This window comes from Calonectris borealis, chromosome 19, assembly GCF_964195595.1.
Source record: "Calonectris borealis chromosome 19, bCalBor7.hap1.2, whole genome shotgun sequence".
In the NCBI taxonomy this organism is placed as follows: domain Eukaryota; kingdom Metazoa; phylum Chordata; class Aves; order Procellariiformes; family Procellariidae; genus Calonectris; species Calonectris borealis.
Genome location: NC_134330.1, coordinates 8,669,969 through 8,697,776, shown reverse-complemented (window position 1 = coordinate 8,697,776; position 27,808 = coordinate 8,669,969). Strand labels below are relative to the sequence as shown.

The window sequence follows — 27,808 nt, the reverse complement described above, 5'->3', positions numbered from 1 at the left end:
AACTTCACAATCAGTGTGGTTTCCAAAACCACAGCCACCCAAGCAACAAGGCAAAACATACCAGCAAACAAACCTATTCTCTGCAATGGGAGGGCAGTTTGAGATTATCTGGCCTAGCAAACTGCAGAGAGCAGCCCAGCAGGACAGACGAAAGCCCCAAATTGTTTGGCAGCGTTTACTTCCAGCGAACACAGCACAAATCCTGCGGCAGCCAAACGCTCACTTGAAACAGAAACGCTGCCTCGTGGGATCAAACCAAGGCTGGGTGTCTGGCTTGTGAGGTTGGGCTCTTGGCAGGGAAACAAGCAAACGTCCATCTCTGAAGGCAAAAGGAAGAAGAAACTGGGGCATTAGAAACGATGAGGCAGCATCGAGTTATCCGCATCTGTTGCTGACTGCTGGGAATATGGAAGAGTGGCCGTAGTCAAATGTATATTTAGCTTTGTAGGGCAGGACGCTGTGGGAAGAGGAGGTGTGTGTTACCATGAGGTGTGCTGGGAGAATGGACAGCTAATATTTATTGCTGATTTGGCTTGCCTAGGGTGGATCGAGCCTTTCGTTCAATCTTTTCAGTGCCTCAAAGTGTCCTCCTTTACAAGGAGTGAAATGGTACTTAAACCCCCAGGAGCATCACTTCCCAGTGACCACTTGGCCTCGTCCTTCAATAACAGGAGTCGGTGGGCAATGCTGAGTAGCAGCTATCGCCCAAGCAAAATCATAATCAATAAAAGAACAGCGCTTTACAAATGGAATTACAAAAGAGAACAGGACGTGCTGGGCCACGTGCAGTACGAGTACTTACCCCAAAGAGTTTAGACAGAGCCGAGGGAAAAGACCTAATATAGGAGTGGTGTGATGGCAGCAATCACGTTGCTCCACAATTGCTTGCTGGATGGAGAGACCACAGGAGGGACGACACTTCTTCCAGAAGAGGTATCACTCAGAAGGGCCCATTTACTCTTTCCTTAGCCTCCCCTTTTAAATAGCGCTCTCCCGTGACTTTCTCTCCTTACAGACTCTTTATCTTCCATTGAGCCAGGCTCTGGACAAGATGTGATCCCGGGCTCCCCTCTGCGAACCAGCATCAAGATCAAACGTGGAGGACCCCAGCAGCCGCAGGCCTACCAGATCCTCTCTTCACTGCTGGATGACAGTGAAGCCAAAAGGAGAAGCAATCGGATGAAGTAGGAGCATCTGTGTGTTCTCTGTGCCTGTTCCCCAGTTAAAGATACAGTATCCCAGTGCTTAATTGCAGAGTGCAAATGAAGTGGGTAGGAGGCTGCAGTGTTGGCAACTGGCTTTCCTTACCTGGCCAATACTACGCCCTTATTGCAGGGAATGTCTTATCCATAGCTCAGAGAGGGTCTTACGAACATTTTTCTTGATTTTGTTGTGTTGCCTTTGGAATACCAGATGGCAGTTGTCCTCAGAAGCTGTCTACAGAAATGACACCTCTTGACTCTGTGCCTTAAGAGTTTAATCCTCCCCTTGTTTCCTCACTGCCCTTGAAAGTTACTCAGTTAAAGCACTGCTTAACCGGCTGAGACAATCAATCCCATCTAGACTCAAAGCCAAGCCTTAGCCTTGTCCATTGGTATAGTTGGTGGCACCCGCTTTTATTTCACGTGGTGGTGTCATGCTGACTTCCGGGTGAAGATACCACTTCTGTAGGCCATTAAAGCATGACCTGCAAGGATTTCTTTTAAGCAAAGAACAAATTGGAAAATTCAAAGAACATTGAAAAATGTTACTCTGAAAATTTAGGTTACTCTTTGGACTTTAGCATCAAAATCTTGGCTTTCCATGTTGCTAATTGCATGTGAGTGGCATTACTTCTATTTGTGGTTGGCTATGCAAGGACTTTTGATGCAAATGTTCATGGCAACATTGACTTTCTATCTATCTTCAGAGAGATTAGACTGTTTCTGTGAAAATATAGAGCAGTTTGTATGAGATATGACGGAATTGTGCAAGAATTTTCCCATATTGTATTCAGCTTGTGCGTACATCCAGAGATAATTAATTTGAGTAGTAGCAATAACTATTCACAGAAAAGGATATTTTGCAATAGTTTCTTAATCCTACATGAATAAGGAAAAATTTTCACACTGTTTTGTTTTTATCTTGTGAGTAAATCCTTGCCATTTGAATCTGGGGGCAATGTAGTAGCGAGCCACAGCCTAAGGAATTAGAGTGTTGTCAAGAGCTGGGACTGGGAGTTAAATACAAAGTCATTTTACTTTTTGCAATAACTTGTTATTTTAGGGGAAGTCCCAGCTTCCAGGGTTAAGAAGTTGAACCTGCCCTTCAGTGACAAAAGAATCACTACACCTGCTGTGCAAGCCAAATCGGACAAGTTGATGTCATTCATGTAGACAGTGATTTTTGTTAGAAAGGGTGAGACTAATCAACAGAACCTATGGTACTATTTTTTAATTTTTTTTTTTTTAATTCCCAAACACACCTCCCACCACCCCGCCCCCATTCTGACAGCTTTCAAATTCAGCCCAGGATGAAAGTGAGCAAATTGAATTTGTGTTTGTCATTTTATGGCATAAGTCAGGTAAACAGTCACATTCTATCTGGTTCCTAGTGCAAGATACAGCTATCTGAAAAAGGCAAACTGTACTGCTACAATATTTCTGTCGAAAGCTGTTGCAAAGACCAACAGTATGGTCCATGAATTCAGCCACCCTTGTCACTCAAAGTGATCTTCTTAAGGCAAAACCAGAAACACGTGGTACACTGGAAATGAGGCTTAAAATGAAGGAGCCCTGCCAACCCAACATTAGCCACACATTAAATTAACTTTCCATATACATTGTAAACATGGTAGACCTACAGAGACATCAGAACATCCAAATATTTCCTCTGAAGAGCATTATATTTTCAGAAATGAACAGGTTACAGGCTACTTCACGATGACTGAATTCACTATATGTTTTCATTTGGCCCTGTTCTTTAGAAATCCAGCCGTCCGTCCCAAAACAGGTGAAATGGTGTAAGTTGATGCTGAGCAAGCACCAGAAACTTGTCCTCATACAGAAGCTTTTTACTGCCCTACAGCTAAATAATAAACAGCCTTGGTTCAGCTGGCTTGGAGGCTGCAGTAAATGCATTTACTTGCCTGGCTTTTGAAACCTCGCGCTGCTTGGCTAATGCCAGCGGTGGAGCTCATTCAGCAGCCAACCCCCGTAGTTCAGGTTGCACTTCCGTACGCTCAAGTTTTCCTTTGGACATTTCAAGGAAACAAGCCCAAAGCGTTACAACGGTTTGGGGAGTTGAAGGCAAGGTACTATCAGGTGCTCTCTTTCCCTAAGACTCCAACATTTGAAGTGAATGCAGAGTTTTGCCAAGAGCTGATGCTTCGGGCTCCAGCATTCCTTTGCCTGCCTGTACTCTGAATTACAGCTGGAGCGTGATATAGTCAGAAGACAAGAAAACAAGTAAAACTGCCCAAGTCAAGCAGGTTACTGACCTGAAGCAGTCATCCTGTATTCATAACCCTTCTGGGAGAATGAGATAAAGTCTCTTGAATGCATCTTAGTTTCAAATCCAACACTAACTCTAAATCCAGTGCTAACTCGAATGACAGCATGTATATAAATGATGCTGAATTAAATCAGTGTCTTAAAGAAGGCTGGCAACCAGCTCTCAGCCTAGAAACAGTCACAAATACAAACAGCTCAGCTTTTCCACACCAAGCGAGTGACTGAAGTGCTGAACAGCAGCCCGTGTCTCTCCATTCACAACAGGGCAATAGCTCTGGTGGTGGACAGCTAAGGATGGTGCAGCCACTGATACATTCTTGGAATAATCTTTCCGTTTAAGAATTAAATGCACAACAAAAAGATGTTTGTCCATTTACAGGCTGATTACCGTGTAGGAATTGGGAAGTACTTGATTACCTCTTTGTTGAATCGGGACCATCTTGGTCTTGATCACATGGAATCACACGACATAGCTGGTGGCTTCCAGGAGATAACCCCTTATGCCTACCAGTAGGTGTTGGAAAGTCAGGCCCTGAAGATTGAGGAGGAATCCCAGTTCAGTCTAAACGTGTCCGCTGGGCAGGTTGGTGCTAACTATAGTCGCTTGCCACATTCAAAAAGTGTCCTCATGGCAGTTTCAGGAAATAAACTAAACCGAAGCAATCTTTAAAAAGGGAAACACCAAAATTTGGTTTCGCTGGTCTTGTAGCTACAGGGTTGAATTTGGGGAAGAGGGAGTACAATGGGGCCATTTTCACTTCCCTGCATTTTGGAGCCTTCACACTGAATTGAAAGAGAAATTTTTCTTCCTCCCAGTTTGTCTTCCTGAATTCAAAGCTATTGCATTAGCTTGACAAGCGCTCTCTTCAAGTCATTCATACTGACTAGGATTTTGGATTTTAAATTGTTTAAAACAAATTACTGGCAAGATGAAAGGAAAGTTAATGGAAGTTGTTTGCAATGAATCCTGCCAAGTCCATTGTCAAAAGGCTGGTTAGGTTTGGGTTGCAACCATTTTAATTATTGACTTTTCCAGATTTCTGTATGAGCTATGTAATTTTTTTCTCCCCACACTTCTTGCTTTATTGAGCTACATCTCTCTCTTATGCGGTACTGTATCTTTAATTTGGGTGACAGTAGGATTATACCAAATGGACTTTCTCTCTCAGCTGGGGTTTCATTCCTCTCTACTTACAAAAGGGTTGGGCCACACCATTGTGCAGTCCCAGTTTAATTATGTTTTAAAGGTGAACACAGCCTCACATGCTGACATTAATGATATTCATGACGAAGCAAACCACTCCAACCACGTTTTCCATCTTAGGCAGGATACTAAGGTTCATTTTAGCCAGGGCATGTAATGCATCTTGCCGTGTCTATGTAACTTAGAGAGTGGGTTTATTTTGAATGCGTGCTCATTTAGAAATATATTTTAATTGAAATGTTTAGTGCTTTATCTTACATGCATACTGTGCAATACCATAGTGTGTTCTTTTCCTTTTTTTCCCTAAGGCTTTTTTGAAATTCTTAATGTTTCTTTGAGGTCCAATGTGGTTTTGACTTGGATCGGTTCTGGTAGTAGTAACACATTTTCCTTGCCTTGAGCTAACCAGAAGCAGCAGCAGCACATTGCACAACCAAAAATCTTTGCAATTCACGCACCCTGATGTTCACCAGCAATCCGGTACTCCTGGGAGGTGGAGAATGCTTCTCTCCAGAGTATCTAATTTGCACTTACCGTAAAGAATTGATAGCAACCCAGGGTAATAGGAATAAACTAGCGAGAAGAGCCCTCACCTGCCCTCACCAAACTCCACAGTAATTTTGCCATCAACTTTCAAAGGAACAGGCCATAAAAATCAGATCCAGATCTTCAGCTAGCATGGACTGGTGCTGCTTTCAGTGGAGCAGAGCATGTGGCTCGCCAGCGGCTTTCTGAGAGTTTGACTCTGGGATTGGGGTTGGCACCCAGTCTCTGCAATGAACTATTTTAATGTAGGAACCTGACCACTGTGACAAAGGCTTCTAAAAGACAATCAGCTTCTGGAATTACTTCTCGATACGATTTATTGGAAATCCATTCCCCTCCACATTTACAGCTTCTGTCTTATTCGAGATTACATTCCATTCTGGTGTTTGGTGGTATAGGCGTTTAGAATACTCACAGTTTCTGTGATTGCGTTGAAACCAAGCAATTCAAAGGTGCTATAATTGTTCACAAAGCACATTCCCATCCATAGAAGGAAATGTTACCTTTTTCACTAGTTATTTTACACAGTATTTTTTTATTTATATCTGTGTGTTTCGTATGTGTGCAAATGGTCCCGGCTTCTCTCATTGTAATAAGCTTTACAACCATTTGGTCTTTTATAGGGCAGCCCTACGCAGTATCTTGCAATCATGTGTAATTTCTTAACTTAGAGCAAGAATAAATCTCATCTGACACGATGAACTCATTTATGGCAGGCTCTAATGTTTTTTGTAAACACAACCTGTTTGTTCCACCTCTTGCATGGTTACTTATCTGTTTTCATATTGCTATGTTATTGTTCAAAATATCTATTTCTCTTTATTTGCTATGGGGTTTGTTACTGTATATGGAATGTTTTGTATTCAGCATTTCTTACAGAGCAGAGTGGGAACAGTATTCAAGAACCCACAAATACCAAAGACTTTTCATGTAATGCACTGAGAAATAAACATACTGTAAATGAATATGATGTCAGGTGTCCTGGATTTATAAGGGTCAGAGCAAGTTCAAGCAAACTGCATCCTGAAATTAGGGCATCTGCTTTTCTTTCCTGCCATCTCAACTTTCTCTGACTGTACGTTTGCAGGTCTCTTAAAAAAGAAGATTGTGCATAAAGACCCTGCTTCTGGTCATCTTCCGTGGGGTGGAGGGGCAAAAAAGGGCCTTCAGTAAGAAGCCAAATCTGACAGTTTCCTTGCCCACAATGGGACTGACTCTCTGCGGATATTGGCTAGACTGCTTCAGCAAGCACGCCTGCCATCTGGGAGGTTTGAGATTTGTCTCTAGGACGCTCTTAGTCACCACTCCGCATTCCCAGCCACCCTAACCAAATACAGGGGTCGTATCCTGCCTTCATGGTGAGGCATTTAATTCCTAGAGCAGCCTAGGTTAGCCTTCAAGCGATGTCAACTTCGAGCATCGTGCTTTGCATTGCAGAGGGAGGCACTACCTGGATATGGCAGACTTCCTGCAGGAACAGCCCTCCTGCTCCGGCTCAGCGCAGATACAGGGATCGCAGCTTTCCCTCGCTGAGCTGGGGCACTCCGAGGACGGGTTGGCTGCGGCAGACTGTGTGACGGGGGAACAAGCCAGAGAGAGAATTCTGCAGCGCTTAAGAGCGTAAATTAAAATCTGTTGTTACCTGCAACTTGCCTCACTTCCTCATAAGTTTCCTTACAGTTCAAGGAGGTCGAGCTGGCTAAGCTAAGACAGCGACGGCTGCCCGGGCCCCCTCCCTGCAATCCCCAGGTACCTCCTGGGCATCTGCCTCCTCCAGAAGTGGCCGCTTTCTCTGAATTTGCCTCTGGGCTTGTGGAGACCCCCAGAGTCGTCACCTCTTGTGACAATTCAAACTGTTAGAAGAGGATGTGGTTAGGAACCTGTTATTTTTTTTTTTAACCTTCCTACGAGGGGAACAACTACCCATTTAGATGCAACTACCTATCTTTGCAGAGGGAGGCTTTACTCTGCGTGAGCCTTGGCTGTAGGAGAGGACCTGAGCTGGTTCTGTCAGAGACGTTCTGGTTCCTGAACTTGTTTTTTATATCCTAATGAAAACAAGAGATATGTAAATTGCAGCCAATTTTTTTCCCCCTACCAATCAGATTACACTGCAGATATGCAGATACCAATATTGTAGCAAAGGCTAAGCCTTGTAAACACTGAGAAACGTCCACAGCGTCAAGGCCTCTGCTTCATACAGCTTTTTGCATCACTGATGAGGACATACTCAAGGTTACTTGATGCCAAACATTCCCATGCAGCACTTCTCTGGGTCTCTCAGGGGGTATTTATCTTGGTTTTTGAGTCCTAACACCTCCAACTCTGATATATTTACCCTTGCAAAAAGTCCTCTGAGGGAAGGCAGTTCTGTTAATCACTACTTTACAGATTGGGAGTTGCTGGATAAAAGGCTAAACTAATTTCTCAGGACGTTTGTGGCTGTGCTGGTCTGCCAAGCACCAAATTAGCATCAGGCCCACGTTGGTCTCTGGGCCATCATGGCCACTGATTGTAATCGCAGCAAGGGGAAACGGGGCGTTTCCCAACGCTTAACACAGCTCAAGAAGAATCAATGGCAGAGTTGAACAGATTGAACTTCTAGCAGGAGCTCATTACAAGAAAAATATATGTTCACAAACGAAACACAGTTACTCTTTGAATACACTGCCTTAACTCTTCATTAACCACATGCTCAGCAGCAAGTTGCTGCTGACTTTTTAAAGACAGACGAGCATTAACGCTATAGTAAGAATGGCTCCCACAATATTGTTTTCTACATTCATGCAGCTGGAATTGCTCTCCGTATTTCAGCCTGTTGTATGTGACCAGGGAAGGGCTGCCAGCAGTACCCCCACCCCAGTGCAGCCCAAACCGGCATCTGTAACCCATGCTCACAGACTGGGGAACTGGGGATGGGGAAAGCAGTCATCCTGATACGGGAACAAACTAATCCTAAGCTTCCCAGGCAACACTACGGCCAGAAAGGCGACTATTACGCTGCACATATTATAAAGAAAAAGTAAGCAGGGAGATTATATTACCTTATTTACTATTGCTACCTCTCTTAGAGTGTCTACAGTTCACCAAAAACAGTGACAAGTTGATTCAAAGATGGATTGGAAAAAATTTGACTACTCCAGACTCAACAGACTCAAGGAAATGATTCGCTTGGCATCAGAGACTGGTAGCTGATCAGGCCTGACTTAGTTATCTCTGAGACTCTTTATGAGAGAGGCAGAGAGAAACGGCCGTGCCAGAGGGCAGGTCTTCCCTCCCCACATCCCAATCTTAGGAGGTCAAAGCCGATCCCATTTTTTTTTTTTATCCAAATGACAAACTCAATAGCACATATTCTTTACAGCCTAGCAAGGAAAAGGTATATTAGCCACTGTCTGGCAGATAAAAACAACAGTGCACTCTCTTAACGATGATGACGATGATTAACCATTGTAACAATTTGCCAAAGGATGTGGTAGAGCTTTTACTCCTAGACATTTTTCAAATTAGAGGACTTTCTCCTCCTAAATATATGAGAGAGAGAGAGAGAGTGTGTGTATGTACATATATATTCCAACTCAAAGAAGAATTCATTCAGGAGAGGCATACTAGATAATCAAACTGGTAGAATCAGTGATCCTAAAGTTGCAGATGATTCCTGACCCTGCCTGCACTGTGCGCAATACAGCTCAGCGCTGGGCAGATCTGCTGTACACCACCTACCCAAATTCACTCGTGCATGGGAACAAGATCTTTGTAGCTTCACACTAAAAGAGGCTGCCCCAAGCACATCTCCAGGACACACCATCTTTGTGCAGCACCCAGAGAGCTCGAGGCTACAACGACTGACAACCCGGCCCGTGGGAAAGGGCTGTCCAGGATGGAAAACTTCTGGCATCAAAATTTTGGACTGAGTGCCCCGCTGATCATGGGCTACCGTGGTAGAAGGGAAAGGCTGAGTCAGAGCGCCCAGAATTGGCCTGTACGCAGCGTTGGTATGTCTGTGGCAGCACTTGTGTGACTGTGCCAATGAAAACCTGATTTATATGTAACTGGATGGAGTTAATGTTCAGCCAGTTACATTATATGACAGTTAAACTTTAGACTTAGTGCAGAAAACATACTGGCTGAGAGATTAAAAGTGCACGATAGGATCTTGGCAGCAACCTTCTCTCTACTCCTCAACCACAAAAACATCTTCAGAAATGGATAGAGCCTGGGTCTACCTGGTGACAGGAGGATGTGGTTTTATTGGGGAGAAGATTGTAGAGCTCTTGTTTCAACAAGACTACATCAAAGAAGTCAGAGTTTTTGATCCAGTAGCAAGAGAAGAAGTAGAAAAATTCACCACAGGTAAGAAAAGGGTATCAGCTTCTATCTAGCAGCCATAACCCTCCCTTTCAAGACAGCTGGTATTATGTTGGAGATGCCACAGTTACAGGCGTGGGATAGGAACCTGGATTAAACAGACTAAGCTGTTTAATAAGCTAAGAAAAACTTCCAGCTCAGAGACGTTTTTCAGCATAGGACTAAATCAAAGCAAAAAGATCCATGGTGTGTAACCCCAAGAGATATATCACAAGGAGGATCTAAGTCCCCGCTCAGGGATCAGTTGAAAGAAGCAACGTGCACACCGAGTACCTGACATGGGAACTTGGCTACCCAGTTGCTTCTGCTCAACCAGTCTGACTAACAGCAAAGGGACAAAAAACCATGCTCCTGAACTGCTCCAACCAGTTACCAATTCTGAGAAAAATAAACAAAAAGCCCTGACAATAACAGAATCAAACTCAGCATCTGCTGCAGATATTGTGAAATAAATTACTGAAATAATTGAGAGAAACCTACAGTAGCCTTACTGTGCTGCGCATAAAAAAGGAAGAGGTGAGTCTCAGTAAACACGCTCAAAGTTACTAAATTAATCCATTTGATCATATTCTGAGAGCTGCCTTCTGATGTTTCACAAGGGTTGATTACAGAGAGACACGTTGGGGAAAAACAACCTGTTTTGCTGGATTCGAGAATACCCCCACAAAACAAACCAATGCAGCTCATGGTGCTCTGCACGGTTAACGGTGGGCTGGGTCCCCCTCTCTCTGACTGCCCAAACCTCCAGCCTGCTTCGAACGAGAGAGGAAAAAATGATAAGGGAGATCCCATCTGTTAGGAGATATCAACAGAATATCTTTTAACTTAAAGCAAGTTAAAAGACTCCCAGGGAAATATCACTATCAGAAACCCTCCCCAGGCAGATGAACTCACCAGACTGGTTTCCCCAGGCTTCAGGTAGCCAATTGCCTTAAAAGCACCCATAACTGAAGAAAAAAAACTGTTTAAACCTTAAGAAGCTGCCATAATCCCTGCTCCAGGAGAGGTCTGTGGCCTAACACCACAGCAAATCACAGAAAGATGAGGCAGAAGCATCCCTGAGGGGCCATCCCAACCCCCGTCCCTCTGCCCCAAGGCAGAATCAGCTCAGCCACAACCTTCCCAATGGATGTTTTTCTATTCCGTTCCCAAGCCACCTTGGGCACCCAATTTCTGCACCCTCAGGCCATTTTTGTTAGTACATTCTAATCTGCAATTTAAGTCCTTGACTTCTCATCTAACCTTACAGGTAGAATAGGTTAATACTGTCATTTTTTACAACAATCTTTGTGATTTGAGAACCACCCCGTTCCACCCCATGCTAAAACGGCTCTCGTGCACTCCTCCGTCCTCTGCCGCTCACACTTGCCGTATCTCTGGGCACTGGCGTTGCTCTCTTCTGGAACAGGGGCACCGAGGTTAGGACAGAGATGCCAGCTCTGGCCTTCCCAGTGCTGAGTAAAGCTGATGGACGTATTTCTTTTGTCCTGCAAACTATTCTCCTCTTTGTCCCTGTCAGTACAATTATGCCTTTTTCACAGTTGCAAGACCCTGCTGACAGGCAATAGCTCCTAAGCTGTCCTGGTCCAACTTAATTCTTTCATGAAGACCTGCTGCCTCTTCCCTACTAACCCCAATATCTTCTCTTTGTCCCTATCAAATTTCACTTTTTTTTCCTCCTCCAACTCTATGAGTTACCTTCAGCTTGTACTCTAATCCTCCAGCGTACTTCAAGTCCCTCCCAGTCTGATGTTATCTGCTCATTTAATGAACAAATCCACCAGATTCTTGAGGAAAACAATAAAAAAGACTCAAATACAGCAATAAGCCCTGGAGAGCCCCAGGGCAGCCACCTACCACAGCTGGCAGTTCCCTGGGAACTGTAATTCAGCCAGCTTTGTGCTCACCCTAATGTGGCTTACTTAGACCGTGTTTTACTGACTTGTGTATGAGAATGACACAGAGTTTCCAAAGCCCTTCTAAAATCAAGATAGATGACATCGACCTGTACCACAATGTCCGTACAGCCTGTTAACTTGTCATAAGACCAAAGGAGATTTATCTGACTTGATTTGTTCTTGACAAATCGATGTCAGCTGCTTCTATTCCCCCTACTATCCCACAGGTGCTCACACACATGTTGTTTAAATGTGTGTTCCTGAATTTCCTGGGGTTGAAATCAAGCTGTTCTGTAATTTCCTGGCTCTTCTTCACCTGCTTTCTAAGCACAGGTGTTTCACGTGCAGTCTTCCAGTGCCTCCTCCAAAAGTTCTCCAAAGTAGCTGCAGTGACATCCGTCACCTCTTTAGTAGCCCTGGCTAAAGCTCATCAGGCCTTATAATTTGAAAATTTCTCCTCGTTGCCTTGTATCCTCCCTGGTTTTGTCCGAGCTCTCATCATTCTCTTGCTGGTCTTAATTGCACCAGCTGCCTTAACACAGGTGATGCAAAAGACACTATTTAACACTTCAGCCTGAGTGGTTATGGGCTTTCCCTCGCCACTAAGTAGCAGCAGAATCCCCCCACCATGAGGCTGCTGACACCCTGCTCCACCTTTCAGCACTGGCAAAGACTTTCAGCAAGAGCATCCTCCTCTGGTCCTCTGCTGCATGGGCAATGCCTTCCTCCTTGTTCTGCTCTATTCTTGCTGAATCAGCTCTATGCTTTAATATTAAATTAATTTAATATTAAAACTCCTATGAGCTAGTCCACCAAATCTTGGTGATGCCAATTAAGAAATCAGCTTGACCCTGTTGTAAAACTTCTGCCTCTTCCTACATGCCATACTCTTTAGCAAGTGCTCAGCCAGCTGATCTACTATCTTGAATTTTGTCTCTCCTTTGAGTTCATGAGGAATAACCCTGTTCTTTTATCCCCTTGTCCTGGTAGCTGTTCACTGAGGGTTTCCATATCATAACACTTCCACAGCTGGAGTCACAGACTCTTCCCTGAGCTGCTCATGTGCATGATCCTTCAGAAATCACTACCCTGATCCCTGGCTGCATGGGGCTCTCCAGGAAGCTGCCAGCGCAGGGCAGAGGAGACATCTCCTTCCCAAAGCAGTCCTGCGACCGCTACTGCTGTCTGGCTTATTACAAAAGCCCCAAGCAGTACAGCTTCCTAACCCCAGCTTCTCACTTGACTATTCCCAACTACAGAAAAGGAAAAAGGGAAAAATCCCACTTAAACATTACAACACTGTCTCAAAGCAAGAAAATTAGCAGTAGATGCCATGGTAGCCATGTACGGAACAGCTATTTTGAGGAAGAAGAAGGGGGAAAAAGGACACGGGGGGAAAAAACCCCTTCTGAATGGCTTAAATTCAGGAGGGAGGAATTTCCTATGAAACTTTTTAACCTGTTACGTTATTTTCCCTTCCCATCTGTGGCATTTGCAATTTAAATAAAGCTCTGCGCAATGTCCCTTGAACTCATCTGGTGTTATTCCCAGTAAGCTCTAAAAAGCTTCTGTCTTAAGGAAATTGTCCGGCCCAGCTTCACTCATTCACACGTACTAGAGCAAGTCCTGTAACCAGCTGCAGCTCTGGGCCAGCAGCCTCCCATTCTTGCTCAGCGCTATCCTTGGATGCACGCTAGAGATTTGCAATGACAGACACAGTTATTCTGACCCACAGTTGGTGCAAACCAGCAAAGTGCTGTGCTGAATTAAACCAGATGCAGATTTTTCTTCTTGGGGTTCAAAAATAGGGATGTATTTTCCCCTGGTGTGATGTATTCAAATGGCATAGTCATTAGTTAGAGTGTGCTTCAGCTTGCCCTGCAGAGAAGAAAGCTTTCCAAGCAGGATCCTCATTCTGCAAGAAGGTGGGGATGCTGATTTATATTCCTCCCCTCCCCCCCCATCTATGGTTATATTATTTTTCTCCAGCTACCACTCATGTGACAGTGATGAAAGGAGACATTCGAGACTACAATCTGCTCCTTGCTGCCATGCGGGGAGTCCACGTGGTTATTCACACAGCTGCTATTGTGGACTACAGAAACACTGTGCCCTTTTGGGAAATGAGCGCTGTCAACGTTGGGGGTAAGCTCTTTAAAACAAGCAATCAAATACAGCCTTAAATTCACGCGCCTTGGTGTAGTCATAGGAGATGCTATGACAAACATATCCTCTCTGATTTAGTGCTCCCTTGTCCCCTGAATTTCACACGTACCACTCTGCCACGAGATGAGAAAGGTGCCCGGGACCTTTCCTTTCCAGTGGGGAAGTTTCTGCCTTTGCTCCTCTGTCCGTGCTCAGGGCAGGCCATGCTGCTCCTCTCCACTGATAAAGCTTCATCTTAGAACGTCAAATCTGGACCCAGTTATTATACAGTTATTCTGGCCAAGGGTTATAGCTTCCACTAACAGTACTGAGGGGACTCGGAACACGCCCATAGTGGCAAGAAACTGTTTAGTATGTGACAAAGACAGCAATTAAAAGTTAACTCCTGTTCTAGATACCTTATAGCATTCCCAGGGATTTCCAGGGAGAAAAAGCTACACTATATACCAGTGCAAGACTGCAGTTGATGTGCAAGTCATCTACACTATACACCAGTGCAAGACCAGTTGAACTGCATCCACGCTGTTAAGGGAGGGATGTTATTTTAATTATAGTCAGACTGCACAACTATTGCATGTCTACAAGCCACGCATAACTGAGAGCTCCACAACATTTGCTTCCTATCACCAAGAGCCGATTTCTTGTTAGGTACAAGATCTGCCTAAAGAAAATTTGTTCATAAATCTAGAAAATAAGCACAAGCTATAAAAATAATGAAATCTCTATTACAGCAGCAATTCCAATGGCACCTCAGGCTGTTAGCTACTAAAATAGTTGTTAACCACAAGGAAGGAATTTTATATTTTTTTTTTTATATATATATCTCTCTCAAACTCGATTACTGCTTAGGGCTTCTACTATTTGCTGATACATTCAAGGACAACATTTAAATTCCATCCTTCTTTTCATTGCTGTAGTTGTTTTCAAAACCAGATGCTTTTAAGAGGCTGTATTGTGCATGCGTTCTGAGAATATTCAGAGCCTGAGGGTTCCTGCTGCCTTTTAATGGCTTTGTGAGATCTTCCTCTTCATTGTCTGCTTTCTATGAGTAAGGTACTTTAGCGTAGTGAGGTTTTTACAGATAGCAGTGAACACTGGGCAACTCCCCTATTCAGCAAACCAAAGCTCTTGCAGATGTTTGTGACATTCCCAGAAAACCACACGCACAAAGTTTTTTCCAATGTGACTGGTGATTGAGTGCCTCTTTGAGCAGCACCGTTTGAGATGTCTTAACAGGAGCCTTATTTTCAGAGAGACACTGTTCTGCATTTCTGCCTCCCCTTGGATGGCTTCATGTAGACCTCCCTAAAATGAGGCTGCTGCCCTCGCTAGGACTTCTCAAAATCTTGAACTGAGAGATTAGTCTAAAGTTTTCTATTAAAGTCATAGAAGGTAAAAGAATAAAAATGAACTGCATTTGATACCTGCTGTAGACTTCATGGAAAAAAACAGGGTCAGGACAGGTCAACTATATAATCCTCTAGCTGGCTCCTCTGTATAACTCAGGCCACAGAAATTCATCCAATTACTGCCTTAAACACAACAATTTGTGGCTAAATTGGACTATGCCTTTTCAAAAGGCTTTTTGCCTAGAATTAAGGACTGCAAGTTAATGGGCTATCTATCATGTCTTTCAGCAAGCCATTAACAATGCTGAAGAGTATTAGTGTGGCTATGGTTAATTACTATTTCTGGCAAAATTTACATCTATCTTCTGCTTTGATTCTCTCCTCTGTTTCAACCACTGGCTGCCAAATCCTGTTATAGTTTTGTTGACTAGATTGAAGAGCCCTCTTCTACAAGAATTATTTTTTCCATCTAGTCACTTAAAGACTTTTTAATCTGCTTTTTGTTAAGCTGAATGGATTTTAACTCAGCTGTTTTCAGTGATGTTCCTTAACAGGGGTTCTCAGTTAACTTTACATATTGTGATAGGCTCATAGAGAAGTAAATTGATTCATGCCCTCTGAAATTATTCTAAGCTCAGGATTTCCTTTATCATTTCAGATTATGCCCTTAACAACAAAGAGAACAGAGAAATCACAAGCCCTCCCATGCAAGATCTGCAGCAAAGCTCAAGGGCAGAGCCTGATTAGCCAGGTATAAATTTGGGTCACAACAACCCCAGGCAACGCTACAGGCTTGGGGAAGAGTGGCTGGAAAGCTGCCCGGAGGAAAAGGACCTGGGGGTGCTGGCTGACAGCCGGCTGAACATGAGCCGGCAGTGTGCCCAGGTGGCCAAGAAGGCCAACGGCATCCTGGCCTGTATCAGCACTGGTGTGGCCAGCAGGAGCAGGGAGGTGATCGTGCCCCTGTACTGGGCACTGGTGAGGCCGCACCTCGAATCCTGTGTTCAGTTCTGGGCCCCTCACGACAAGAAGGACATGGAGGTGCTGGAGCGTGTCCAGAGAAGGGCAACAAAGCTGGTGAAGGGCCTGGAGCACAAGTCTGATGGGGAGCGGCTGAGGGAACTGGGGGTGTTTAGTCTGGAGAAGAGGAGGCTGAGGGGAGACCTCATCGCTCTGCAACTACCTGAAAGGAGGTTGTAGCGAGGCGGGGGTTGGTCTCTTCTCCCAGGTAACAAGTGATAGGACAAGAGGAAACGGCCTCAAGTTGTGCCAAGGGAGGTTTAGATTGGATATTAGGATATTAGGAATATTGGATTGGATATTAGGAAAAATTTCTTCACTGAAAGGGTTATCAACCACTGGACCAGGCTGCCCAGTGGTTGAGTCACCATCCCTGGAGGTATTTAAAAGACGTGTAGATGTGGTGCTTAGGGACATGGTTTAGTGGTGGACTTGGCAGTGCTAGGTTAACAGTTGGACTTGATGATCTTAAAGGGTTTTTTCCCCAACCTAAACAATTCTATGATTCTAAATAGTATGGAGATTTCCAGAAACCAACCCTATTGAATGGCTTCCTTTAAGATCTGCATTATCAGATTTGAAGGCCCTCAGTATGCAACCATGGTTATGCTGTTGTCATTGAGGTTCTCATAGAATCAACTTGAATCAAAATCACATGGAATGCAAAAACCATCCCTGGAAGAGTCATTTAAACCCACCCACTCCCCCCAAACCCACCAAACAAAAACCACGCACACTGACCCACAAGTTCAGCCAGAACAACCTTTCTTAAACCAAACCATGCTTCAGATTCATCTGGATTTCATGTGGACTTGTAAGCTGCCCCCGCTATTTTATTTAAAATTCTGTAGCTACTAAGAGTCTGTTGTAATGATTTTCACCCTATAGGCATCGTTCAGAACTTTCATAGAGCAATATATGCAACTAAAAACACCAATCCTTTTGCCAGAAGGTTGCAATTCACCATTTGACAGTCTGCCCATGAATCAAGAAAGACGGAAAACATGGAGTTTTGCTCCGCCGAGCTGTCAGCTTCCTTTTTGTTAGCAACTAGTAAGTCCAAGTTAAGTCAGTTGTCAATACCCATACATTATAGCTATAGATGTAACTGCTACTCTCATGTTCTAAACCATCCATGCCAGTGCAAACATATCTGAGGAACTGCAGCCCTGACCTGTGGCTTTACATCTTTTCAGCCATAAAAAAGATGGATCTGTTCCAAGTCAGAATCCCAAGCCTGGAAATCTCTATTGATTTGCACAACAGGAATCAAGGCAAGATGGTTAATGTTTGTCCTTCTCAATCTGCCCCACAGGCACTGAAAAAGTGTTAAGGGCCTGCTGTGTCCTGAATATCCTGTATGTTGTCTACACAAGCTCCATTGCTGCGGTGGGACCCAATACATCGCATGAGCTCACGTTCAGGTAAGGCTAAGCAAATCTCCATCACTCTGGATTTCCAGTTAAACAGCAATGAAACTGCAACCAGATGGAGATTTTTGCTATGGTTACAAAGGAGCAGATGTGTTCCCCTTCCTGTCAATTCCTCTTCTCTTTCTTGAAAATCCTTCTTTGCTGCTTTCCACTTTCAGGAACCACACCTCTTCCCAACCTAAACTTGACTAGTAGTGGATACCACTGATTGAAAGAGTCGGTAGAGAGATGTATGACCCAACCACTCCTCCAGGCTGTCCCCAGCATGTAGAGCCCTGCTCTTTTAAGCCCTAAAATCGGTTTCAGATAAGGTCTCAGATGCTGAAGGTTTGTGATATGGTCAGGTTGTATCCTGCTATTGGGTCAGAGCTTTTGCTGTTCCCTCACACTGAGTCAATCCAAAGGGTAGGTGATGCTCTACTGTAACCAACCCACTTTCCCCTCCCCTTTTTCAGCTCCACAGTGAACTGCTAGCAAGCCTGTACCCAGCTCCTATTATCAAATATATACAGACTATTTTAGCACTATCCCAGAAGAAAGTTAGTTGGCCACATAGTCTTAGAGGGACAGATGCTTTTGGTGTAGTTACACTCTTCTGTGACCTGGATCTGACCTGTAAATTGCACCTTTCTATCCCTCGAAATCCTTTTTCCTGGCAATATGTTTACCAGGGCTAACTCCTGGACTTTACACTTTTGGGCATTATGCTCAACCCATCTCTGCTATATGTGGCTCCTATAAGACTGACCCACAGACCCAGAAGAAGAAGCAGAGCTTCAGAAAACCTCCTGCAGCAAAGGTGGGATTTGGAGCAATACAAAGAAAGCGGTCAAAATTATGATTTGGAGGGTTTTTTTGCTTTTAGATCTTTGATATCCAGAATGGACTTTCACAATCAGCTGACACTCCTGCTCAGGACTCAGCATCCAGATACTTTTGTATTCATGGGGCAACACTACTTGCACCTTGAGAACGGGGCTGATATTTCCAAAGACCAGGAGCTGAAGTGTAAGGTTAAATTTGAAGTCCGGTAGAGATAGCTGCAGCCTGATACGTACCATTGTGTAAGGCCCCTTGCTGATTTTAAGCATGGTTGTAGCCATACAGACTGCTCAAACCACGGAAACTTGTGTGGAAGGGGAACTGGCTCAAAGTCAAGTTTTGTCTCTACAGGCAGCCAGTCTAGACACAGCTGGCTTCAGTCATTTGGATCTAGAGATCTGAGTCCAGCTAGAAAAGGCTACTTAAGACATAACTTAAAATGACCTACAAGCCTAAATTTCATACTCACAAGTAAGCTAAGGCATAACCCAGTTGTTCTGAAAAGTGTTTAAGCACCCAAATCTGTAGAATAAATGTCTGGCTTATGAAAAAAATCCATGAGAGCAACAAACCTCAATCCACTTGGGATGAGCACTAGAGGCTCTGTGTCACTGAAAAGCTATGGAATTTGGTCATTAGCATATCTAAATCATTTCTAAAAATGAATGTAGATACAGGCATACATCCTTGTTAGTATTTTAGTCCTGCGACTTAAGAGATAGTTGTGAATAGATGTCTTGAAAAATCTATCCCAAATCTTGCCTGAGAGGACAGTCCTTTGGCTTGTAATGATGGCACCAGCGGGTGCAAGCAAAAACCCATTCGGGCGGATGCTCATAGAGCTACACAGGAACATCTCTGACCACCAACTCCCAATCCTTCCCCTCCGCAAATGCAAATAAAACCACCACCTAGAGCTGTTAAGTCAGTTTGCAGAACACACTCAGGTTCTCCCATGATGCTGGGAGAAAGCCTCAGAGAGTGGTCCTTGTTCTCCAATGATTTTTATTTTAAACTAAGGAAATTACAGAATGCAAAATGAGAAGGGTCAGACCCTCAGTAAAAAATTACACCACTTGTTTCAATAGGGAGCCCAGTGAAGACTGGAAAGCAATGTAATATGGTTCCGTTTTCCAGACTGAAAGCACAGGTGATGTGGCTTTCCCCTTCCTCCTCATCTCCCCTGTCCCCACCCAATCTGTTCTGCTCTTCTCCCTCACAGTCCATGATCCTGCCTGCCTGCCTTTTTCTTCTTCTCTGTCCTCTTTCTCCATCATTCCTTGTATAATTTTATTTAACTCACTTTTACATGCTTGGGAATTCACACAGACAAAGCATGGTTAGTCTCTGGACAGGGTGATGGGTGCAGGGATAATGCTCACACCTCAGCATCCGACAATAATAGAAAATGCCTCTGTCAGTCTCAATCCCTCTGAGACAGCCACTGCTGAGATACCTTCTGACAATGCTGCTCCAGTCTTATTAGCGTTCGGTTATCTGTGATCGTTTTGAAAAGCAAGACCATTATGCTGAGCTCTTTGTTACTACCAAGCTTCAAAAGGGGTGGGGGAAGACAAACACAAGCAGAGCTCTGCAGCCCAGGAACCGCAGGCAGGTTTGCCCCTTTGAAGCTGCTGCTTTTTAAAAGCTTTGCAAGGCAGAAAATAAACTTGGATTAAAAAAAGAAAGCAATTAAAACTAGAACTTCTAGATAACTCCCCTAATTGTCTTGGGCCTCTCCCGGGCTTGCAACAAACCATGCACAATCAATCTTTTGTCTTGCTTGTTTTCTGGTTTGTCTCTTGCTCATCACCCGTAAACACAGGGAAGGGGAGGAGGGTTTTGTGATAAAAGCCCAGGGTGTGCGGGGAGGCTGTATTTCTGTTGCTCTTAATTTATTTCTGTTGCTGTAGCACAAGAAGGCCCTAATCTCAGCTGGGATATCTGACACACAAGATACCAGACTGCCAAACAGGCAAGAGAAAGGCAACAGCATTATCCACGTTTGACACACGGAGATCTGAGCACAGAAAAGAGCAAGCAAGTTGCCCAAGGTCAAACATGGAGCCCGAGTCAGAGCTTGCTCTCCCAAGGCCCAGTGTTTGACAACGAGATCTCTGCTGCAGATTTGCTGCATGAAGTCGTCACAGGCCACTTAACCCTTCCAAGAGGTGCATCCGAGCCCCATCTGCAAAAGGAGCATGATCATTCTTCGTTGCCCTGTGTGTGGGTACCCCATGCCTGGCAGACTGTGGTATTTGCCTAGGGTGAATTTCTCTAGGAGAGCAAAATATAGAGTAAACTAATTTTAAAACGTGAAGAAAGTCTCCTGCAGCACACAGAGGGAGAGAGAGCCTATCCTTGCTAGTCATGGCAGCAGGGGAGCAAGTGGACACATGGTCTTCATGGATGGTCCTTCCCAATGCTTCAAACAAGGTTTTTTCATTCCCCAGCTCCTCCAGAGCCCACTGAATCTGCTTAACCAAATCCTGCAATGGTCTAATATTGATCTAGAACCACTGCGACAGAACACTAGCATCCTGGTGGGGAATAGAGCTGCTTTCTTGGTTCTCCTTGGAATTATTTCAGGGCCTGTGAGGCCAGCTACATGTTAAATCCCATGGGCTTTCCTCCTTGCAGCTGTAAGTTAGGAGGCTGAGGAGCCGGTTGTCTTCCATAGTGGCAACCAAATATCCCCACCATGGCTGTGAGCCCTGCTTGCTCTTAATCATGGGTCCACTTCTCTGCGCTTCCCCTCAAGCATAATTTGCTAGGGGAGATGAAGGAATAATCCCAGCACAAACCTGCTGATTGCATGTCTTCCGGAGATCACTAGCAGCCCTAGCACGTCACTAGCAAACATCTCCCAACTCTAATCAACTCTGTAAGAAAATTAAGCAGCAGCTTCTCCTTTTAGTTTATGGCTCATGAGAGGCTTTTCTCTACCTCTAATGAAAAAATGAAGTAGGATTGCCCTCATTTTCCTGCCCTCCATCTTCTTGTGCTCTTTCCACCTTGTTCAGCCACTTGTGAGCTGCTTAAAAAGGTAACTCCTCCTAATTTGCCTGCCAGAATATTGTTTGCTTCAATCACACTATTAGACAAAACCAAATCCAGCTTTTGGAAATCAAACCACTGCCCTCATGCAAACCTGCCTATGAACACCCTGGTATTTCTTGAGGTCTTATTTCTCCCAAACTGCAGCAAGGATCTCAGATTCATATAACTCACAGCTAGTGGTAAGTTCCTGGAGAGCAGGGATTGCAGAGTAAATCACGCGGTGACAAATGTCTCCAAGCCCTGTGCTCTACTCCATGGTCACTCACCATCTCCCACAATCTATTTCAGAGGAAATGAGGACATCAAATACAGTGGGGAAGTGGAGCTGCCTTATGGGAAGACAAAGGCCATGGCAGAAAAACTTGTAATTGAAGCCAATGGAAAAAAGGTACAAAAGTCAATGGCAGCACCCCTGGTATTACAGCACAGGATGGGTGGAAGGAGAAGGCTGGTTAGAAAGACCCCACAACCCCTATCTTAGTGTGTATCCAACTTGACTTGATGCATAAACCACATTGCCCTAAGCTTACCAAAGCCTGATCTTCCCACATCATCAAGAAGTTGCCAAACTCTCGCAAGATCAAAGGGTGCTGCCCTTTGAGCCTGTGCTTTAACTCCACCAAAAGTGTGACTTTGGAAAGAGCTGTGTTAAATTAGGGCATAAGAAACCAGGTTCACTTGGCTCATACCGCATAAAGGTGTAATTTTCAGACGTGCCTGAGTGATTTAAGAATAAAAAATATTCGTGTACCCAGTCAGCCATCTACCTAAGTTAGCTGGCTAGTCTTTTTAGACTCCCAGTACAGTCAGCAGACAGATGAGTTCTTCTAGACGATGAAGCAGAATGTAAGAACAAGACTTCTGTCCTAAATCACTCTGGAGCATCTCGCTCCCGGTTACAGTTTGAGGCCAGCTAGCTTAGCTGGCTTCCTCTGGTACCTGATTTTGGTTGTTGCAAACACTTGTTTATATGTCACAACTACAGAAGGGGTTAATGCCACTAGCACCCTCCATCCAACATCTCTCAGTGAGCATCACACGGGTGCAAGGTGTGCTATGAAAGGGAACGGGGTGGGGCGGGGTCAAATTGGGCACCTCCTTGCATTTTTAGGGACCCAAACCAGGCCCTAGCTGTCCAGCTCACCTGTGCAAAGGTTGACTCCTCTAGCCCAATACTCCTTGTTTTGGTTTTATCTGGCAAACCCAATATCACTGCGGAAGATTTCAGCTCTGAATCCATCACTCACTAACATCCCTCCCTGGCTTTACAGATGAGCAACGGTGGTCAACTCTCAGCCTGCATTATTGGTGCAAACACAGCGTACGGGGAGAAAGCAACATTTCTTCAAGAGTTGTATTTGTTTGCCAAAGCCAGGAACGGTGTGTTGAACTACCTAGAGCCTGAAAACACAGAGCGTAATTACACATACGTGGGTGAGTGAATGACTGATCTCTTTGCATGTGGTGCTACCAGGCTGTTTTAGTCACAGGGGATTTTACACGTCAGGTTAACCATAATCTTCCAAAACAGAGAGATGAGTAGGGTGAATGAGCACAAATATTTTTATAACCACAAAACTTAGACTGGCTAAAAGACTTTTTAAAACTGTTGTTTGCATTCTACTGTTTTTTCTGGGAAGGGTTTTCTTTTTTTTTTTTTTTCCCCTCAACGTAGGGAAAATGTTGTTTAGAAAACTGAAAAAAAAGTCAGCAGAAAAAAGGATAGAGATCTAAACTTTCTTTTTCTAGGTAAACGTTTCAAGAGATATATGGGGGGAGAGCAGAGAAATTCAGGCAATATTTTAAAAATGTTTTTGGTTTGAAAAGATACTTAATTTCTTCTTCATTAGGAGAAATTAAACTAACACTACTTGTAAAATTCCTTGCAAAAAAGGCTGTATTACATAACTGATTTCAGCAAGCACAAGAAACTACTCACAAAATCTACAGAAAGAATTTGTTGTGGCGTTGAATGCATTTCAGGGGAGTATAACTCACCATTAAATCATGCACAGTTTTAGTTATTTCTGTGCAGCACACTGATATGTCTTTTTCCAAAAGTGCAGATAACAGTAGTTTGAAAGTGCTGTTAGAGAAGAATTAGGCCTAGATAAATCAAGTGACTTCTTCAAAGGCTCACAGCAGAGCCAGGAATAAAACCCTCGAGCACTGCCTCCCATTCATCCTGCTCTCGCTACAAAACACTGCCCTTTCGCTTCACATGAACCAGTATCACGAGGCACATTAATTGTCCAGCTCAAACGGGAGACCAAAGGTTTAAAGGATTTTGGAGGTCTGGATCAACTACTCAGTCTCTCTACAGCACAGCTGAGTAACACGATGAGTGCTTTTCCTCCTTCACAGCACTGAAGCTGGCAGATCCAATGTACTCATTCACTCCTACAGTAAACAGGAAAATGTAGCTCCTCCTGAATACCTGTTTCTCTCCCCCTCTTATTTCTCCAGGCAACGTTGCATGGATGCATGTTCTTGCAGCAAAGAACTTGCAGCTGAAACCAGACTTACTCGCTGGACAAGTCTATTATTCCTATGATGACACTCCAAGGAGACAAGGTTTCCTGATCAGGCATCAGCTGTTGTCCTCTATGGACCCCTGTGAGACTAGGCTCACACATCCCTTACTGGAAGATGTGCTTAATGATACAATTGCACAGGATAATCAAGGTCATCTTGTACCCTTTCTGGAAGGCACAGCCTTTCCTAAACTTGCCTTTACTGAACACGATAGTCACCACCCTCTCCTATGAGACAGACAAAGCCTCCAGGCATTTTGGGTACAAACCCCTCTTCACCTGGCAAGAGGGCAAACACAGAACGGCACAGTGGTTGAAAGCAGCTGCAGGGAACCTGGAACCCCTCCAACTCTACGAAAAGAAGAACTAAGTAGCATGTTTGGGGTAAGGAGAGAGCTTATCACACCAGCAAGTTTCATCTGAACTTCACAACATGCACAGATCTTTGGCAGAAATTTTGCAAACACTGAGAAATCCTGGTACAGAGAAAGAGCAAAACTCTCAGGGTGCAAGTATATAGCCTTGCCCTGCCAACAACTCAGCTATTTTAAGTGTCATATGAAACACCAGGGTGCACTTGAAAGCATCCTCTTGCAGGTATGTGCCACAGATGCAGGGCTTGCTGGCCTCACTCATTCCCACGGTGCCACCACTGCACAGGAATCGCTCGCAAGAACAAGAGAGACAGGTTCAGGTGAGAGGTGGTGCACAGCAAACACCTTTTTGATAAAATTAGTTAACCAGTTTTGTTCCACAGCCTGACAAGCCTCCATCTCTTTCCATACTCAGCAATGGACCTCTCCCTTGCCACGGTCTCAGGCAGCTGGTGGGATGGCTGTACTTGGCTCATACACTTAAGGGATCTTCAGTGATCATTTTAGTGAAGACAAGGAAAGCCCAGCAAGTTCTTGCTCTGTTTTTGGGTTTAATAAAAAGAAAAAAGAATTCCATTTTCCAGAGCTACCTTTTTCAAGATGCTTCCTATTATTCTTAACATGTGGAATGTTATAACTGTTTTAAAATATTATCCCTGTAAAAAAAACCTTCCAATCTCTCGTGCTAACAATGTATAGGCTGACTTACTTTCTAATCGTATGGATGGATAATTGACGTCTACAAGCTTAGAGGTGGGATTCATATAGTTTGTAACTCAAATTCTCTTACCTCACTCACTCTAGCAGCAAAGCAAAACAAATTAAAGCCCACGTTCAGCTGCCACACTGGCAGACAGCAACTTCAGAGAAGGCCTTAGGGGCTGCGTTTATGCTAAATAACGTCTGAACTTCAGGAGGAAGAGGTCATTTCAACTCATTCCATGGCACTGGAGCTACACAGTCCATCTGGGAGCAGTATTTCACAGGTGATATTTTCCTAACACAGATGGGGCAGGCACTTGAGAAGATTCACAACAAAAACTGCGGTTTGTATCAGTTTATCAGCTCCTCTATTTTTAATACATACAGAGAGACTGGTAAACCTACATTAAGCACGATAGAGATTTCAGTTTTCACTTGAGCTTGGAGGAATGGGATATTTTTTGCAATACTGGTTCAAAACTGAAATTAATTCTGCTGGTATCACACTTCTGTGTTCTGTGAATATGTACCCATCTCTCAAGTTTTCCTACAGTCAAAGTAGGAAATGCACAAATAAAAGCTTGTTTTAATTACAAGTGCCCTAATCCTCCTGGAAAAAGCAAGTTTCAGCATGGCATCCTTGATAGAAATGGTCAAAATTCACTTCTTGTTAGTCACAGTAATTACCCAGGAAGGAAAGCGAAGCAATACGGTGTGGGTTGCCAAGTTAACTTCACTGAAATTCACACTTACAAGAGAATTCTATGCAAAATGAACTTACAAATTGAAAATAATTTGCTCTGGTAATTAATTAATAATTTCATATAACAAATAAATTTTGGGGAAATTGCAATCTCCTCATGGAGAATTTGGGAGGGTGAAGTGTGTAAGTTATCAGTTCCCTACTTTTTCTTCTCCTACCATTTAAGCTGGGAGGTTTTTAAGAAAAGGAGTAATAAGATTGCTGGGTTTTCTATTTCACCAAAAATTCTCTTTGCAGTTTTTTGCCATTATTCAAATGGTAGGTGACAGCTTGCTAAGAATTTGACAAAGAAATACACACCCAATTTCTCAGAGCATTGCCACAGTATAACAACGTTGACCTCAACAGGTTTTAATGCTTCTGAAAGCTTGCTTTTATCTTGCCAAAAAAAAGAGCCACTGGGTGGAGCTGCAACTCTGTGAGACAGGTACCTTCCCCTCGAGTTCAAGTGTTGCAACCGCTTCTGCTTTAGCTGTTTTTTTAAAGAATTGGAAGACCTGCCCAGACAGCGAGGCTGATGGATGGGGTGGGGTGTCCAGACCATCCGGGTTCGTCCTCAATCTGTGGCATTTGGAGTTTTGGGCATCCCTCGGCTGGCTGGACACAGCCATCGTTTTATCTTCACGTAGTCATGTGATCAAAGAGACTGAGGAAATTATTTTTCCACTCAGAACTCATTAGAAAATAATAAAAGTTGGCTTTCTATTTTTAAAAATAGAATTAAATATAGTACTCTGACCTTTGAGAAAACTTGCCTAAGTATAAGAGCTGATGCTTTCAGTCCCATTCAGAGCCCTTGGTATGTTCCTTTGTGGGCTTTGGAGCTGCTGAAGGTATCAGATGGGACAGTTGTCAAGGCCCAATACTATCCCAGAGCTCAATGCTTTACAAGCTTGCCTGCTTTTAGAAACCTTGCTGGGAACCTCATCATGCTTTTGTTCCTGTCCTGCTCATCATCACCTATGCTTTCGATGCTTATCAGAATGCAGATGACATGCAAGATAAGGAGCAGAGATTTTTAAAGGTAGTTAAGGGCAGGATTTTTCAAAAGGAGTTGAATTAGTTGGCTGCTTAGCTTTTTTTATACCTACCCACTTCCCAAGCAAGTAGAGGATTCCCTTGCCCTGCTCATGGTAGAAGTGGGGGAAAAAGTTAGACAGCAAAGCCTCTGTGCTGTTTTCCAAAAAGATGAGTAAGCTTCCTTTGGCTGCCCTGCATTTTGGCTCCTCCAAGCTAATGCTGCTGCAGACTTCCTGTTAGATCCTTGATTTTATCAGATTATAACTTGTTTTCTCCTGGCAATGCTTTAATTCTTTCTACTGCACTGGGTTGTCATTGGCTTTTCTTTTCAGGGTCTCAGCCCTATTATGTAACAGCAGCAGCAAAAAAAGAGAAAAAAAAAAACATTTCAGATCTGTTTCTACTTCTGGAGAGGAGTCTTTGTGCACAATTACTCATCCAAGAGATTCAGCAGGTATAACTGCTTCCCCCAGGGGCTCCATTATATAATTGGATTTCAGCCATACAAATTAAATCCTATCTTACCCCTTAGTTAAGCCAGGCAGTAAGTATTTAATGCTAATATCCCTGACAACTATTGCAGGGAGAAGCAGAGATGAAGCACAGAGGAGACAGATGCATGCATTCTCTACCGGAGGAGCAGGGAGGATGAGCAAGGAGTGCATTGACAGAAAGACACCTGCTCTATTTTAAACACAGCTAAACTTCCCCAGCACGAGCCATGGTGTCTGCTGGAGCTGTTGTCTGAGCTGGAACGTGGTTCTCCCTCTTTTCCATCCTCCAATGTTCCCATGTGCGCACTGAGCATTCACCCCCCCAACACGCACATACACACTTCAAAGAGCCACATGCCTAACCCTGTTTGAGTTTCTATGGAAGTCTCTGTTCTTGTGCAATGTCTGAAGGAAGCAAGCTTAGTAATATTAAAACTCAAGCCAAACATACAAACAAGCAAAGAATCCCCAAATTAAAAAGAAAATTTCAACCGAGTTACTCATTCATCTGCATTTTCTGTTGCGTTCTGTCTTCTCCCAGCATGTTTCTTTTAGACAAAGCCC

The 27,808-nt window shown here is 43.9% G+C and overlaps 2 protein-coding genes across 2 annotated transcripts in view; both read left to right on the top strand.

Moving 5' to 3' along the window:
* Positions 1–3,297, top strand: part of COL26A1 (collagen type XXVI alpha 1 chain) — a 180,033-nt gene extending 176,736 nt beyond the window's left edge. The window contains exons 13-14 of the mRNA XM_075169133.1: positions 1,016–1,184; positions 2,266–3,297. Coding sequence (XP_075025234.1) covers positions 1,016–1,184; positions 2,266–2,290 — 194 coding nt within the window. The 3' untranslated portion in view covers positions 2,291–3,297. The remainder of the gene's footprint in view (positions 1–1,015; positions 1,185–2,265) is intronic.
* Positions 3,298–9,446: 6,149 nt separating this feature from the next.
* On the top strand, positions 9,447–24,834 carry LOC142090760 (3 beta-hydroxysteroid dehydrogenase type 7-like). The gene is given in 7 exon segments (XM_075169120.1): positions 9,447–9,594; positions 13,497–13,652; positions 17,358–17,466; positions 21,646–21,745; positions 22,629–22,791; positions 23,824–23,971; positions 23,973–24,834. Coding segments are annotated over 7 exon segments (1,113 nt in total). The 3' UTR covers positions 24,262–24,834.
* The last annotated feature ends 2,974 nt before the right edge of the window (positions 24,835–27,808 follow it).